The following is a 16,286-nucleotide window of genomic DNA, read 5'->3' as shown; positions in this document are numbered from 1 at the left end:
GGAAAGTATTACACTATTACTGCTATACTTTATATGTTGCTGTAGTTGGTGAAAGACTTCGATCATCCCTCATTCAGTCATTCCCACTTGGTATTTGGCATTTGCTGTTAGATGACTATTTATATTATTGTTCAAGGAAAAAAAAACTGTATATTCAATCGTGATTTTCTTTTTCAGCCAAAAAGAATATATTAAGGATGTGAATTGTTAGTTCCCTCCCCTTCTCAAACCTTCTTCAGAGCTGTTACTCTGGGAGCTAACTATTGCAAAGCTAATATTAAAGTGTGTGATACTAAGGTTTCTAAGTACTTTTATATTAAATAGAATCCTCTAGATCATAATCAAATTAAAATAAATTTTGATGGTTCTGTGAGGCAGGATAATGCTTCTCTTGGCTTTGTTTTTAGGAATGTTGATGGTCAACCTATTTTTGCTGCTTCTAAGAATCTGGGACCTGCTTCAGTTCTCATTGCAGAAACTACAGCTCTCAAGGATGCATTACATGCTGCTCAACATTATAACTTTTCTAGAGTTGTAGTTGAAGGAGACTCTAAAGTGCTTATGGATTGTATTCTCAAGAAGATAGCTACTCCTTGGCGGATTAAGACTTTGGGGGGATATTTGGAAGCTTGCTTCTTCTTTCTCTTTCATCATGTTCAGACATATTTTCAGGGAGGCTAATTTTGTGGCAAACAAATTAGCAAACTTTGATCTTCATAATCGTTTTGCAGCAGTTTGGCACCATTGTCTCCCCCTTTCTGTGTCCCATGTGTTCCATTTGGATCAGCTGGGTGGGGGAGTGCCTAGAGGTTTCTCTCTGTAGTTTGTTTTCTTGTTTTGTTTCTGTCATAAAAAAAAAAAAGGATGTGAATTGTTTTGATTTTGTCAAAAAATGCTTCTCACGTTCCTAGTTGACCCTACTTAATTGCATTTGTTGTAACTTCTTCAACAATAAAATCCATTTGCTCTATTAGAAAATTTAGCATTGTAACATAAACATTGTATGAGGGGCCGATTGAGGGAAGATACAAAAATCTCTATCCTATAAAGGTGTCTTGCGAATTAATTAATTTGCCAAACACGATTTATAATATAATAAGATAATTTTAAAGTCATATAGTATGAAAATTAGCTCAAAATAGATTGATCAAGTTTATGAATGTACTAAAAACAGTTAAAATATAATCATGTTTTTAAATAAGGGAGTCAAATCCACATTCTCTAATTTGTAATTCACACTCCTTTATTTTTTTGGTCAAAATTCTCATAAAAAGACAAAATTTAAGTTAGTAAATACAAGATTCAAGTTACAAAAAAAAAACATAGAGTGTGGATTATGAAATTGGGAGTGTGGATTTCACTCCCCTTTAAATATTACAAATCAACGAACCTTTGATTGAAAGGCACATCACCAACAAACATAGAGGATGAACTATACATATGAAATTATCAAAAACTTATTTTTTATATGTCATTTTTATTATGTAAGACCTCTTCTTTTATTTTTATTTTTTTTGAAATGTGAATTCATTGAAACTTTTAACAATTACAATCGTTTAGAATGGCATCCCGGAAAATCATGGGAGTAAACACAAGCCACAAACGGCCTGAAGCCAGAGCTAAGCTAGAACAAACCAGAAGATGTCCTACACCAGCAAGTTGTTCATGTACAATAAAATACTGCTCTGAATCACTTATAAAGAAACTAACAAAAACTAAAGGTAAACTCCCAGCCTCCTCAAGATAATTACCAACAATGAGACCATTGCCATGATCTTGAGATTTGGGGACCAAACCATCAGAATCTGCAATTTGGGCATGCAAGAAAATGGCAGACCAAACACCTCTAGACTCGTCACAGCCTGCAACACATTGTTCGCCAAGGCACGCAATTGTGGTACTCACAATGTGATCACGCTGTGATTCTTCATAGAATGTAAAAGTGATCAATCGACCCAAAATTAAGAACAACACGCCCAAAATATTGAATACTGTTAAATTGAACAAAGTATTTAGCATAACACCTCATGGGTCCCAAATCCTTGGGGAAAGTAACCCCATATGGGTTCTACCATGGGTCGAAAGGAATCCCAGCTAAAAGCTCTAGCGTTCTGATCTAGACACCTAAATATTGGGCACCCAGACGTGATTGACCGCCATCACCACCTCTGACGTCGACCAAACAGCAGCCAGCAGCAACGTTGCCACCGTCAGACACTTCGCCCCATCAAAAGTCGTGCCGCCAGCAGGAGCATCACATGCAGTCGCTCGCACACGACCAACCACCAGATTCACTACCCCTTCACCCAGATCCGATCCACACCGGCCTCCCTACAATCAGACTTGGCTTATGAGACACCAAACAATCTCGCCGCTCGCGCTCTTGGGCTCGACGCTGTAAGCCAACCCCAAAGATTAGCACCGTACACCAACCCCAAAGATCTCGGTGTATTGGCACCGCTGTTTGCCTTCGACGGCGCTGCTAGGGAGAAAACCCTAAGACCTCTTCTTTTATGTTAGTATACTATTTTTTTTTTTTTCAAAAATATTTGGTCTTTTACCAAAAAGAAGAAAATTATTTGTTATAGAATACTTTTGTTTTTCACCGATTAGTTGAAACAAGTTATACAAAATGAACTATTCGATGTTACATACGTGGCAGGCTCAGTCCGGTAGCTAGTATTGAAGTACACCAATTGCGGTCCTTGACAGATGTACTAGTTTAGAGATTGGGTCATGTAGTATCAATAAGGGCAATGTATTTACTTTTATGTTTTAATACTCTAGATAAGTGAGCAGTGACTTTTAAGCTTCATTTTACTCGTTGGAACTATGTACCTCATTTAGACAAAAGTAGAGATACAGTAATTATTGCCGGAACTAAAAGATTTTGATGTTAGTGAAGCCGTATAAATACGATATTATTTTCCTTTTAAAGAAGAAAGTTACACAATCTGAGGTAGTTTTCAACATTCAATATTGTGCTATTTAAAATGCACGGAGGGCAATTCTGGCTACTCATATGTCCATGGAACTGGACGAAGAAGTTTTTGGGAGTGGAAAACTGGAAATATAACATCCCAAAACACAATAGAAAGGATAATTCCGTAAAAACAGCCTTCTATCCACCCGGTGCCCTCATCCTTACGCCACTCACACTTTCCCCCACTCCAAACTCCACTGACCCTGACCTAATTCACAGTTTCACACAACCACCAAGAAATGAAATCTGCAGAAGAAGAATCCTCCACAGACGCCCAGCACCGCCAAATCCAAGCCGTCCTGGCCGAGCTCCCGCCGGAGGTAATCATCAACATCCTCTCCCGCCTCCACGTCGGCCGCCTCCTCTGTTTCAGGTCCGTCGCCAAACCATGGCGGTCCCTAATCGACAGCTCCTACTTCAAAAACCTCCACCTCCTTCATTCCACTCAGACCAAATCCAATCTCACTCTTATCCTCCGTAAGGACTCCGACCTCTATTGCGTCGATTTCGATTCGCTAAACGACGCCGTCGAGCTCAATCACCCGCTCATGTGTTACAGCAACCGAATTAGGGTTCTGGGGTCCTGCAACGGCCTGCTGTGCATCTGCAACGTGGCGGAGGACATCGCGTTGTGGAGCCCCTGGATTAAAAAGTACAGGATTCTGCCGTCTTTGCCGTCGGATCGAAAGAGGGACAAAGGTATGTGCTTGTGTGGTGCTAGGGTTTACGGGCTGGGATACGACGCCGTTCATGACGACTATAAATTGGTCAGGATTTCGCAGTTTATCGGATGGGACTATGCGTCGTTTGAGAGTGAGGTGAAAGTTTATAGTCTGCGAATGAATGCGTGGAGAAAGGTGGATGACATGCCATATGTGCTGTGTTACACGCGAAAAATGGGGATTCTTGTGAGTGGATCTGTGCATTGGGTGGTGACGCGAAGTCATGAAGTGGATCAACCCGCAACCGAGTTGGTTATTGGATTTGATGTAGAGAAGGAGAGATTTGGGGAGGTGCCGATGCCGGAGATGGACCGGAAGTGTCAGATTGATGTGGGGTATTTGCAAGGGTGTCTTTGCATTATAGCCAAGTATGAAGATGTGGGTGTTGATGTTTGGACTATCAAACAGTATGGGGTTAAGGAGACTTGGTGTAAATTGTTTACTGTGAAACAGGCTCAAGGGTTTAGAAGGCCTAAGAGTATTAAGCCTCTGGTTTATTCAAAGAATGGTCGACAAGTTTTGCTGGAACAAAACCATGAAGATCTTGTTTGGTTTGACTTGGAAAGTCAGATGGTCAATAAAATTAAGATTCGCGGCTTGCCAGATTTATTTGAGGCTGTAGTCTGTGCGGAAACCCTTGTTCCGGTTGATCCTAGTAAACGAGAAGACAAGGAAAAAGAGGGAAAAAAGAATAAGAAGAGGTCAGTGGCATTTTTTTTATTTATATATGTGTGTGTGAACTCGCACAGAATTTTAATTTATGCAGTAAGGCATAATTTCGATTCATTGCTAACATTACAGAGTATCTGTTTCCCTAGTCATTAAACTTTCTTGTTTAATTCAAAATACATGTTGATGTGATCTTGTAAATATCACTTGTTTGGTTGCAACATTGTTTGTATTTACTCGGATGTGAATTGGTAGTCAGTACCTCATGAGTTGGTCCTTGTATATATCAGGGATGATTTCCTAGCAGAAGGCTTCAAATTGGTGCTTTAGGCAACACACAACAGAAACATGATGCAATATTGTGTATAAGATCAGAAAAGGTACCTTGAGCTGTTTAGCTGCAATAGTGTATCTACTGTCACATTTTGTCTCAGGGCTGAAGATGAAGATCCGGATCATACTTGCACCGATCATCGGAGTGAGCTAAAATGACTAGAGCATAATACCTCACAAGACTTAGAACTGGTAGACTAATCACAAGCAAATGTGCACCTGATCTGATCACAAGCATACCAGGTGCACATTTCTTCCACATACCACAGCTATCGAACCAAGAATAAAGAGAGGCACGTTCTGTAAGATAACTTGACTGGTAGTGTCTCCCCATTTTCAGATACAGTTTCTGGTGTAGAATCTTATAGAATACATTTTGAATGTAATGATGTGCTCTATTTTGAACTTTTGTATACACGAGCTTCAAACCTGTTGATTATACAGTTATTACAGTTATAGCTTCTGCTGATGTACTAAAGCAGTTTTTGGAAAATTGTGGACAAGCATATGTTATGATCAACATTAAGATCTGATTTATGTGCTTAGATCTAGATCGTCGTGAATGAACTGCATACGTCTCTCTTTACTCGTTGCTGGTTCCCGGCTGAATCAGGGATCATCAGTGTAGCAAAAAATGAAAAAAGCTACTCGAATTTGGTCACTTTTTACTACTTTTGTGTCACCGGGACTCCATCTATTTTTTTTTTCCTTCTGTCTTATGCTGTTCTTTTTCCTGTGAAGAAGACAGTAGTCCATCTGAATGTTGATTGAAATTTTCATTTTGACTCGGAGCAGTGCCTCAATCACAGAAATGGAGCCGTTTAGGGTGCCTCTGTTCTCCATAGAATATTGATGAGGTCATTTTTTATACTCTTTACTATTGAGTGGCTGGCTTTTCTCTAGTCATCTAGTTGACGAACTATTGGAAATTCTCTGGTCAGATTGACTGATTGAGAACCCCTTGCCCCTTGGAGTCTAAATAAAGCCATTTTTCAAAATATCACTGTGATCTCATATCAATTATCCACTGAAATAATATTCTACTCAAGCTTTGACAGCCTACAATCTAATAAGTCATGGAATTTTGTAAAGGCAAAGCTTTAAAGTGAACTAGGATGCTTTGCAAAGGTTAGTCTGATGAAACAAATACGCATTGGTTGATCGTAGAATCCCTTGATCTCATACCTTATTACTATTACTTGGAATCTTGCCATGCGAATAAGGTAGATATGAAATAGTTAAAAGGTAAGTTCAGTTGGTAACTTAATTGAACATAAATGGCTTTATAAGGTACGATATGAACTATGTTCAGTTGGTAACTTAATAGAACATACGTGGCTTAGATTTCGCTACCATATATAAACGACCAAGTCGATAATATATGAACGTATGCCTGCTTAGACTGATCATAACAGACCAAGGGCAACTATTAAGTTATCATACTTGGTGGTTTAGGAATGGTATCTGCAAAAAAAAAAAAAAAAAGAGCATGGAAACTGGAAAACGAAGGACATAAAATTTAGAGCAAGGTGTAGACTGCAGAGAATAAGAAGGGGAAGCAACGAAGAAATAGGTCCATTTAACAAGAAGATAGAAGTTAAAACTTCACGTCTCCTTTACAGATCAGTTTACACGCACGTTACAAAGAAAGCCCTTTGTAGTTTACCAACTTTATTCCAGCTTTTGTATTCTATGCCTTTGGCCCCATATCTTTTAAGAGTCAAGGTAAACTCATAGTCCCAAAAACAACAATAATGGAGTAGGCGTGGTGAATTTTGGAGAACTTTTATTATGTTCCAGAGCATCAAATATTTAGCTGGAATATTTGTGAATCTTCAATTCATGTAAAACTACAATAATGTATAACGCTCTAAATGTTGCATTAGTGTGACTGTGTGACACTACAATCAAAAAATTACAAATTTATAGCTTACAAATAAAGTTATGTAGTCATGGTTCATGCTTTTTGTGTGATAATATTGTGGGGAGTGTTGATAACAACTCCCTTATAGATAATATAAGTTCGCTTTCGCCAAACCCTCAACGGCTCGTAATAAAAAACTCATCGAGTTAAAAAACTTTTTCGACCCAAGCATAACCCTCGGTTTTCCTAGGCCACCTATAGCGGGTCAGAAAATTGATTTTGTTTGGATAAATACATTCATATCTATTTGATTTTTAGCACATTGATGAATTAAAAGTTTACCATTAGAAGAAAACATCTTCAAGAGAGAACGTTACGAAATTCAATACAAAAAAAAAAAAAAAAGTAAGTTCATTAGTACTCTTTACTTATCAGGTAATATATTTCGACAGTTTCAGGTGCATTCACCTAATGATTAAGATACAGATAATAACGAATGTATCTAGAATCCGATAATAGAAACTTCCAATAAGAAAATACATTATTAAGACAATTTCAAAACTAAATTCATTGATTATAGAAATCTTATTAAAAAGGGGCTCATTTGTCTAATTAAAAATGTCCCAATTGAGCTCGAGAGGCTAGGGGGATTGGAATTTCCGTGAGCCCCTCCGCACCTAACCCCAGCCACCAAAGAAGAAGAAGAAGCAGAAGCAGAAGCAGAAGCAGAGAGAAGTAGAGGACAGTTTAGGTTTTGTTTTTATTCGGTCAGAGGAGGGCTAGTTTGGTAAATTGAGCAGGGCATCGAAAGCACAAACCTTTCGGGATGGTTAAATTAACCGGAAAATATAAAAGGAAGCCAAATTTATTAGCGTGGGATTACAGTCCTCCTCTTTGTAGATGACGGCTCTGAAGCCCAGACGTCAGAGACGACCACCACCACCGATCACCACCGCCTCCGCCTCCCTCTAATTCAACCTCACCTTCTTGATTTCGTGATCGATTCTTAAAGGCGGAGTGGGGGCTTTGATTTCTTCAAACACAGAGAGAGAAATTGAGAGAGGAGAAGAACCGGAACCGTTTTGGCGGGTGAGGCCCACCTGTAAATGTCCGGCAACAGCCCCGTCGGCGATTGGGTGGCGCACCAGCGCGGCAGCGGGAGCGACAACAGCGCGGGCGTGGCGGTGGCCGCGGCGGCGCGACTGTCGTCGAAGCGGAAACTGGACGAGTATGGCGGCCTGTCGACGTTCTCGGACGACGAGGACGACGCCGTCGTTTCTGACCTAGTCCACGTCAGAATGAGGAAGGACGAGCCCAACGCCGTCGATTCGTCCTCCAACAACGGCGCAGCGGCGACGCAGCCTCAGTCGTTCCACCTCAATTCCAATTCGCGAGTCTCCACCGCCGCCCGATCGGCCTCCTCCCGCGCCGAGTCCACTCGCCACGAGTTGACTCGGTCCTGGCCGATGCTCCAATTCTTCATCAAAACGATCTCCGGCGGCAACACTCTGGTAATCCAGGCCCACGCGCACGACTCCGTCAAGACGCTCCACGAGCGCATAGAGGCGATCACCCGCATTCCGGCGACGGAGCAGAGGCTCATTTACCGAGGCAAGCAGCTCCAGTGGGAACAGTCCCTGGCCCAGTGCTCAATCCAAAACGACGCCAGCTTGCAGCTCGTCGGCCGCCTCCGGAGCACTCACCATCCTCAGGCCTGGCAGGTCCTGGAGGACTTGGTCTCGGTTTCTTTTCGGCTCTGCCGCAGCGAAAAGGTGCACGAGCCATTGAAGTACATCAAGAGCCGCCTCAGCCAGTACTTGGCAATGGCTCAGAAGGAGAAGACGGAGGACTCTGGAGCTAGCCATATGCAGGTGTTTATACCCTCCTCGGCGCCATTGTCATTGTTCATGCTCTACAATTCGCCTGTTGCAGGTAACAAAGACATTGCAGAAGAGTCGATTAAGTATTTCCTGAATTCATATGCTACATTGTTGCCCAAAAACTTGCATAATCACTGCGCACCGATAGTGTTAGAGTTCTGTAAGTTTCTGAGAAGAGTAGGGCAGGAGGACCCTCTGTACATCTTGTGCAGGAGTGCTCTAGGTTCGTTTTGGGAGAATGCTGGGGGTTTGCAGGACTCAGAGTGTGTTGATCAGTTGGTTAGGTTGAAGGAGATTTACCCCTTTCTCACTGAGGTGGCAAATAGTTTGTCTAAGGATTTGGAGCTGAGTATGGAGTCGCCTGGGAGTCTTAGGCCGTTGTTGGATGATGTGCGTGATTTTAAGGCATTCTTGCTCCCCATGCGTACTGCAATTGCCAAAGAAGTGTATTATACGGGTCCCATTTGTGCATCCTCGAAAGCACAGGCTGCTAAGTACCCCGTGTTTGGGGAAGAGATTGAGCTTCTTCGTAGTATACTTGCTGATTTGCTGAAAAGAATGGCTTTGTGCCTTACCAAAGTGGTAGAGTGCTTGGCTGGGAAAGGAAAGGGGGACAGTGATATTGTTCATTCTGGATGGTCTCAGTATCTTGCTGTTTTGAAGGAACTACATGGGATTTGTAAACTCTATCAGGGTGGGGAAGAACAATTTTGGACGACTCTGAGGCTTAGAAAGACTGCAATATGTGCACTAGTTGTGAAATATGCAAAGCGAAGTGACGATCATCAGTGGCTTCTTGAGCACAAAGATGTACTTGATTTCGAGTCCCGAAGGCATTTGGCTATGATGATGTTCCCTGATGTTAAAGAAGACTATGAGGAGTTACATGAGATGCTGATTGATAGGTCTCAGTTATTGTCAGAATCATTTGCATACATAGGAAGTGCAGAACCCGAGTCACTGCATGCTGGATTATTTATGGAATTTAAAAATGAGGAAGCTACAGGTCCAGGTGTACTGCGGGAATGGTTCTTTTTGGTATGCCAGGACATATTTAATCCACAAAATGCACTTTTTGTGGCATGCCCTAATGACCGGAGACGATTCTATCCTAATCCAGGTATGCTTCCTATGTCCTTTAAATGCATGCTGTTGAATAACACACACTTTCAATTTTTTCTTTTTGATGAAACTGTATTATTTTTATTGCAAAGACAAACATTTGACTAAACTATGCATAGATTTTGTTTCGACATGGTTTTGAAATGCGATATGATATTGAGTGTCTGGACCCAAATTTTTGGCCTCTGAATTCAACTGCAGAGAAACAGAAATATATGCAAGTAAATTCAGGCACCAATAATATCATAGGCGAGCTTAGGTTATATAACTATCAAAAACAGTAAATATCCTCATCTGATATTATGTGTGTCTATGATGCTTTATTTCTTTTTGACTAATATGTGGTCATTACATCAATGCTTTACTTCGTTGAATCTGACCTATTAGATCTTCTTTACAAAATGCTAAGCAATGGTAGAGATTATTGTTTGAAATCATAGGTAATCTATGTTTAGGTGGATCATGTATACAGAGAGAACTTTTCTGCTGCTGAGTTAGCTAATTTTGGTATGACTTTGGCCTTAGGCTAATACACTTTAGGCAACCTCCTCAGGCCTATGTTTCTTTCTTGATTCGGGACAGGACTTAAGTTGGTAGGCTTTTAATCTATATTGTATGTGCTTCAACACAGTTTATGACATATATCATCTGGCTGAAAGACCTCGTTTCAAATTAGAATTAGTTTCAGTTGATGCGTCTTTTCTGTTTGCAGCATCTAAGGTGGATCCTATGCATCTCGACTATTTCACCTTTGCTGGCCGGGTGATTGCGTTAGCTTTAATGCATAAAGTGCAAGTGGGCATAGTCTTTGACCGTATATTTTTCCAACAGTTGGCTGGAACTTTACCATCTTTGGAAGACATACGGGATGCTGATCCTTACTTGTATAATAGTTGCAAGCAGATTCTGGAAATGGATCCCGACTTTATTGATTCAGATGCTTTAGGATTGACATTTGTTAGAGAAGTGGAGGAGTTGGGATCCAGGAAAACTGTTGAGCTTCGTGCTGGTGGGAGAAACATTGTTGTAACCAGCAAGAACAGGGAGGAATATGTTAAACTTCTTATTAAGCATCGGTTTGTCATATCTATCACTGAACAAGTGAAGCATTTTGCAAAAGGTTTTGGTGATATTCTCTCCAACTCAGTGCTCCAGACTTTCTTTTTCCGAAGTTTAGAGCTAGAAGATCTTGATTGGATGCTACATGGAAGTGAAAGTGCTATTAGTGTTGAAGACTGGAAGGCACATACTGAGTACAATGGCTACAAAGAGACTGATACTCAAATATCTTGGTTCTGGAAGGTATATATATACTCTCTAGCTTCTGGTCTTACAAACATGACTGCTAGCCTTGGTATTTCCTCCTTTTTTTTTTTTCTTTTTTTTTTTTCAGTTTCTTTCACTACTTGAGTGCATAAAGCACAAATAAGGTTGGCTTACTTGTTTTACCATATGATTGTTTGCATTGGGTGGGTGTGGGTGGCTTCATCTGCTATGATAAACAATTTTTGTTGTTTAAAATCTAGATGTCAGGAAACAAGTATATGTGAATGTGATACTATATGTATCACATTGGCGTCTATTATTTTGCCTAGGGTGTTGTCTTTCTTGGTGAAAATCAAATAGTAAAGAACTATGTAGAATTTTTGCCCAATGCTTAAGCAACTTTGTTTCAATCAAGAACTATGTATGAATTGGATATCTTTAAAACTAACTCCTTTTAAGCATTAAAATATTTATAGAACCCCGGTAGACATGAGTGGTATGCGATCTGCGTCCTAGGATTCAAATGCTGCACACTTCAAATGGAGGAAGTTTTCTACAAATCATAATGTTGGGCTTTATTTGGGTGGAAAGATTCTGTATTGTGAGAACAAGCTTTTATTGATTTGATAAGACAAAATAAATATGCAAGATATTTGAATTGGATTTCAGATGACTAGATATGATATAATGTTATGAGTATGAAATGGCTACTTACAATGGACTATTTAATTCCATGCATTTCTATTTCTTCATATAAATATATTAACTTTTATTTATTGTGAACATTACACATTCTGGCAATTGAACTATAAACATTAACTAAAATGCATAGATTTGAAATCTTACTTTCCAGATGAAACTGAAATGTTATCTTCTGTACTTGTTTGTCTTGATTGCTTCTTATACCTTCTGTAAATACATGTGGCATATCTTAAACAAGGATGAATACACTTTGTTGATGAAGAAGAGTGTGATGGTTTCCTTTTGAGTATGTATGTATTTATCATTATGACCAGCATGATGAAAATCATGTTTAGCATCAATTTTTCACCTTCAAGCCTTATCTTGCCAGATTAATATATGTCTCTCTTCTCTCGGATCCCTCATGCAAGCTAAATGTTTAATAAGAGCAAAAGCAAAGCCGAAAGCATCTTTATTTTAGTAAGCTTTGAGCTTAGAACCAAGTCAATGAAGTAATTTACTGTGGCCAGGCACTGTGCTGCAATGCACAGTTGGAGCATTTCACATGCGCTGAAGGGGTTTATCTTGGGCCTAGGAAGCTTTTGGGTTCCCCTTGACAAAGTCAAAAAAAAAAAAAAAAAAAAAATGAAGTAATTTACTGTGGCAGTATTTGAGTGCTCTGTTGTATTATCAGCTGATTGGCAATATAAATTAACTCCCTTAGTTGTCACTACTTTGTTGTTATAATTAAATTATGTTTCTGAGTTCTGCAGATTGTTGGGGAAATGTCGGCAGAGCAGAGAAAGGTTCTTCTCTTCTTTTGGACTTCTGTGAAGTACCTTCCAGTTGAGGGGTTCCGTGGCTTGGCTTCGCGGCTGTACATCTACAAGTCCTCAGAGCCTCCTAGTCGATTGCCTTCATCTCATACATGCTTTTACCGGCTGTGCTTCCCACCTTATCCATCCATGGCTGTCATGAGAGGTCGCCTCAACATCATCACCCAAGAACATGTTGGCAGCAGCTTTGGGACATGGTAATATATTAGTTGCTATCTGCATTTTAGGGGGGTAAAAAGGGGGATTTTGACTGCACATAAGAAAAACTTGCATTCAGGTTGTACAGAATATAGGATACTTTCATGGTTTCGTTTTGTCAGTGGACTATTTTGTCAGATTGTGCTTAGTTGTGTTTTTCTTTGCTTGAAGGTTTGCCATGTCATTGCTCTTTTTGTCAACTGTTTATATAGGAGGGGTATAGTATAAATAAATCAGGAGGCGAGAAATAAGAAGTTTTCTCTGCTTAACGGATGTTGGTTTTCATGACATTAACTAGCACAGATAGAATATGCAATGACATGCAAGTCTTTACAAAGATTTACCCTTCTATGCCCTGTTATGGTAAATTATTTTCCATTATAATTAATTGATGTACTTTGTAGTCTCTGGCTATAAATATATGAATTATCTTTCAAAGAAACGTGTGCAATGCTGTAATGTGTATGCGAATATATGCTGTATATAGTGTGCTTAGGGTCTAGCAAAACTGCAAAAGCCATTCGTTATTAGTTTATTACAGGCCCTTTTTCTTTAGCTGAACAAAATCATCATTGAATTAGGCCTTTAATCATTATCATCATATTGTATAGATGCGATCTCAGAAAGCTGAAGATCCCAGGCCACCCGAAACCCAAATTCCTCCCTTTTACAGGGGTTTGGCACTTTGGCATGTAATATCTGATATGATTATATTATCATCGTCTATTTATATAATGCAATCAAGCAACTTTGCTGGGGTTTTGGTTTTCATAATATGTTTTGGGTTCCGTGTATCATCTGCATTATCTTCTAGATAACGATGTTGTAGGTGAGATACTCCCATCCTGCAATTCTAAGAAGTCACGTAAAATCGAGTTTTACCTTTTAAAAAATGACCAGTTTCAGGGAAAACTTTAATAAAAAATAAATAAATAAAAAAGTTCCTCTCAACCTTTTGTGAGGGGATTTATTCAAGACATGTTCCCAAGAAACCAACTTTGTGGCCGCCTACGTCATGTTCAAGATGCTGAGGGATATGAATTCGTTCTTTTCATTTGCAGGCTTCCTTTTCAATTTAACCCTCTTAGGTTGTAGTCGAGATTTTGTTTCATAGTCTTTGTAAACTTGATCTTTAACATATTTTTCCTCTAGTATGACATGCTGTATAACATGTAACAGTTATTCGAATTCAGTGCGATGAAATCTTTCGGAACAGATCATCTGTTTTTTTTGCATGTTCGCAAGGTTATCAACTAATTCTCCAGATAAAAGAAGAAATTTAATGGAGAATTGCCAACAAGATCGAGAGAATGAACAATGTCTGGAGTACCAATAACCCATACCAAAGAGAATGTTACCAAAATTCTAAAACATGAATATAAAACCAATAATAATATTATTCGAAACTAACAGAAATCACAACTCATCACACCATACCAATTACCAATTCACTAGACTCTCACTCTCAGCTCACCATATCATTCTGTTTACAGTAATTTAAAGCCTTTAGATCCCAAATGCCATTCCCCATTACTCTGGCTGAAAGCCTTACCCTTATCATAATGATAATAAACTGAGAAAATAAAATAGATATGTAACTAAAATTGCTGACCAACTTTGACTAGAACCCACGAAGTTGTGATCGTTCTACTCAGCCTTCTCAACTGGAACTTCTGCTGTGGTAACCTCAGCAGGCTCCTTTGGTGCTTCAACTGGTTTCTCTACTTTCTCATCGACTACCGGAGCCGCCACTGGTTCCTCAGCAGCTTCAGTGGTCTCCTCAGCAACAGCAGCAGCAGGCTCTTCGGCTTTAACCTCTTGAGCCTCTTCTTCCACTGGTTTCTCTGCTTCTGGTTCTGCTGCTACCTCCTTGGCCTCAGCCTTAACTTCCTCTATTGCCACCTCCTTGGTCTCAACTTCAACTGGTGCAACTGGAGCTTCTGCTTCTGCTTCAGGTTCCGGAGCAGCTGGTGCCTCTGCTTCTGCTTCTGCTGGTGGTGTTGTTTCCTTTGGTTCTTCGGTGGTTTCAGTCTCGGGGGCAGGTGGTGCAGCTACTGGCTCTTCGGTCTTGGTCACTTCGACTGGCTTTGTCTCAGTCTCTTGAAATGTTGCTGCTGGTGCAACCTTGATCAACACCGAGTTTAGTTCGTCAGATTATCAGTTGTATTTTTACTACTGTTAAAAGAAGCTGCTACTACTACTATATACACATATAATGTTAAGTTTCCCACATAGATCAATAGATTTCCAAACCTTTGTACTCGGAACAAAATCAGAAAACCAGTACAGATTTTATTTCTTTTTGAACAAGAAAACTGAGAACCAATTTTTTACATGAAAACTGCAACAAGCTCCGGACCTCTCAAGCTTGACCGAGTGCGGTCGTATGATTTTATATCAATGGATCAGTCTTCCATTCCCCTCAAAAAAAAAAATCCCGTGATGCTTAGGTCACAAGTTATGTTGGATGAACCATCACAACCTAAATGAAGATGGGTTTTTTTTTAAATGAACCAGAAAGATCTCGAAAAAGACGATACAGTATAGCTCAAGTTACCTCAACGCCGGCCATTTCTGGAGCAAAGGGTAGTAAAAATTGAACGGAAAGTTGAGAGAAGAGATGATGCTTGAAGAACAAAGAGTGCTTAGTTTGTAGTGAGTGAAAGAAATGATCAATGTGAGAGCTATATATAGCTGTGTGAGAGCCTCAGTCTAATAAAAAAGAACGGGAGAGAGTGTGTGAGCACTTGAAGAAGAATCTTTTTGCAATTAGCAATTTGCAATTTGACACCTCATGTCACTGACACAAGATTAAAAGGACATTAGCTTGTCTAGTTGTAAATGTATTTTGGTTTTTTGTTTTTGTAAAGAAATGAGTTATTTAGATGGAGGGTACTCTTTTCAATAGAAATAACTATTGTAATGTACATGAATGAGCAAATGGTGGAGGCCATTTTCTCATATATCAGCATCATATCTTTCTTTTGAGTGGGTTTTCCTGTGTTTTGTGCAGTAGGGCTTCTAGGAGACTGACCATCATGCATTCATGTTCTTCTGCCTCCATTTGATTTTTACACTAAATTTTGTGTTAATTAGTAGTAGTACTAAAATTGCTTTTGCAACGTAAAACATCATTGTAACCCACCCTCACATTGCCTTGAAAAAATTGCTCGATGCTGGATTATAATTCAATTTTCCTCACTAGATATATACTAATAATACATTCTCTACCTCAATTAATAGCAATTGAACGCTTAATACATTAAAAAAATATGAATAAATCAAAATCAAACGGACGGGTTTGTTTTAGTCAAATGTTCAGTTACATGCGTTTTTTAGTTAACTGCACTTCATATCATTGTAACTCTAAACTTTGAACGCATTTACTCTTTAGCATCAAGGTTGATGATATTATTTCTGTTAAACGGACGGATTTGTTTCAGTCAAATCTTCAGTTACATGCGTTTTTAGTTAACCGCACTTGTTGCATCATCATTGTAACTTTAAATTTTAAACGCGTTTTACGGTTCACCGTACCAAATAATTTTCAATAAATTAGAATGGGATACAAGATTGATTACATTGTTTCCGAGGGGGTTAAAAAGATGGAGACAGCTTTTTACTATTGTAGTCAAAATGTTTACCGTTGTTTATGGTCTTCTTAATTTCACACTAATCATCATCATCACCCGAACCAGAACCAACCCAAAAAAGGCAGACGGCGATTGATTT

General features: G+C 39.5%; 3 protein-coding genes across 3 annotated transcripts; 2 read left to right on the top strand and 1 right to left on the bottom strand.

Moving 5' to 3' along the window:
* The first annotated feature begins 3,127 nt into the window (after window positions 1-3,127).
* On the top strand, window positions 3,128-5,240 carry LOC133729990 (F-box protein CPR1-like). The gene is made up of 2 exons (XM_062157613.1): window positions 3,128-4,406; window positions 4,665-5,240. Exons 1-2 carry the CDS (start codon window positions 3,223-3,225, stop codon window positions 4,702-4,704), a joined length of 1,224 nt encoding a protein of 407 aa, XP_062013597.1. The 5' UTR covers window positions 3,128-3,222; the 3' UTR covers window positions 4,705-5,240.
* Window positions 5,241-7,273: 2,033 nt separating this feature from the next.
* On the top strand, window positions 7,274-12,996 carry LOC133729987 (E3 ubiquitin-protein ligase UPL5). Its single transcript, XM_062157611.1, has 3 exons — window positions 7,274-9,571; window positions 10,286-10,875; window positions 12,294-12,996. Exons 1-3 carry the CDS (start codon window positions 7,678-7,680, stop codon window positions 12,555-12,557), a joined length of 2,748 nt encoding a protein of 915 aa, XP_062013595.1. The 5' UTR covers window positions 7,274-7,677; the 3' UTR covers window positions 12,558-12,996.
* Window positions 12,997-13,927: 931 nt separating this feature from the next.
* LOC133729989 (fruit protein pKIWI501) lies at window positions 13,928-15,269 on the bottom strand. The gene is made up of 2 exons (XM_062157612.1): window positions 15,112-15,269; window positions 13,928-14,678 (listed from the first exon to the last, which is right to left on the bottom strand). Exons 1-2 carry the CDS (start codon window positions 15,124-15,126, stop codon window positions 14,202-14,204), a joined length of 492 nt encoding a protein of 163 aa, XP_062013596.1. The 5' UTR covers window positions 15,127-15,269; the 3' UTR covers window positions 13,928-14,201.
* Between the last annotated feature and the right edge of the window lie 1,017 nt (window positions 15,270-16,286).

The sequence above is a fragment of the Rosa rugosa genome, chromosome 2 (assembly GCF_958449725.1).
Source record: "Rosa rugosa chromosome 2, drRosRugo1.1, whole genome shotgun sequence".
Taxonomy (NCBI): Eukaryota; Viridiplantae; Streptophyta; class Magnoliopsida; order Rosales; family Rosaceae; genus Rosa; species Rosa rugosa.
Note: the sequence above shows the minus strand (reverse complement) of the source record. Positions and strands in the feature narration are given on the sequence as shown.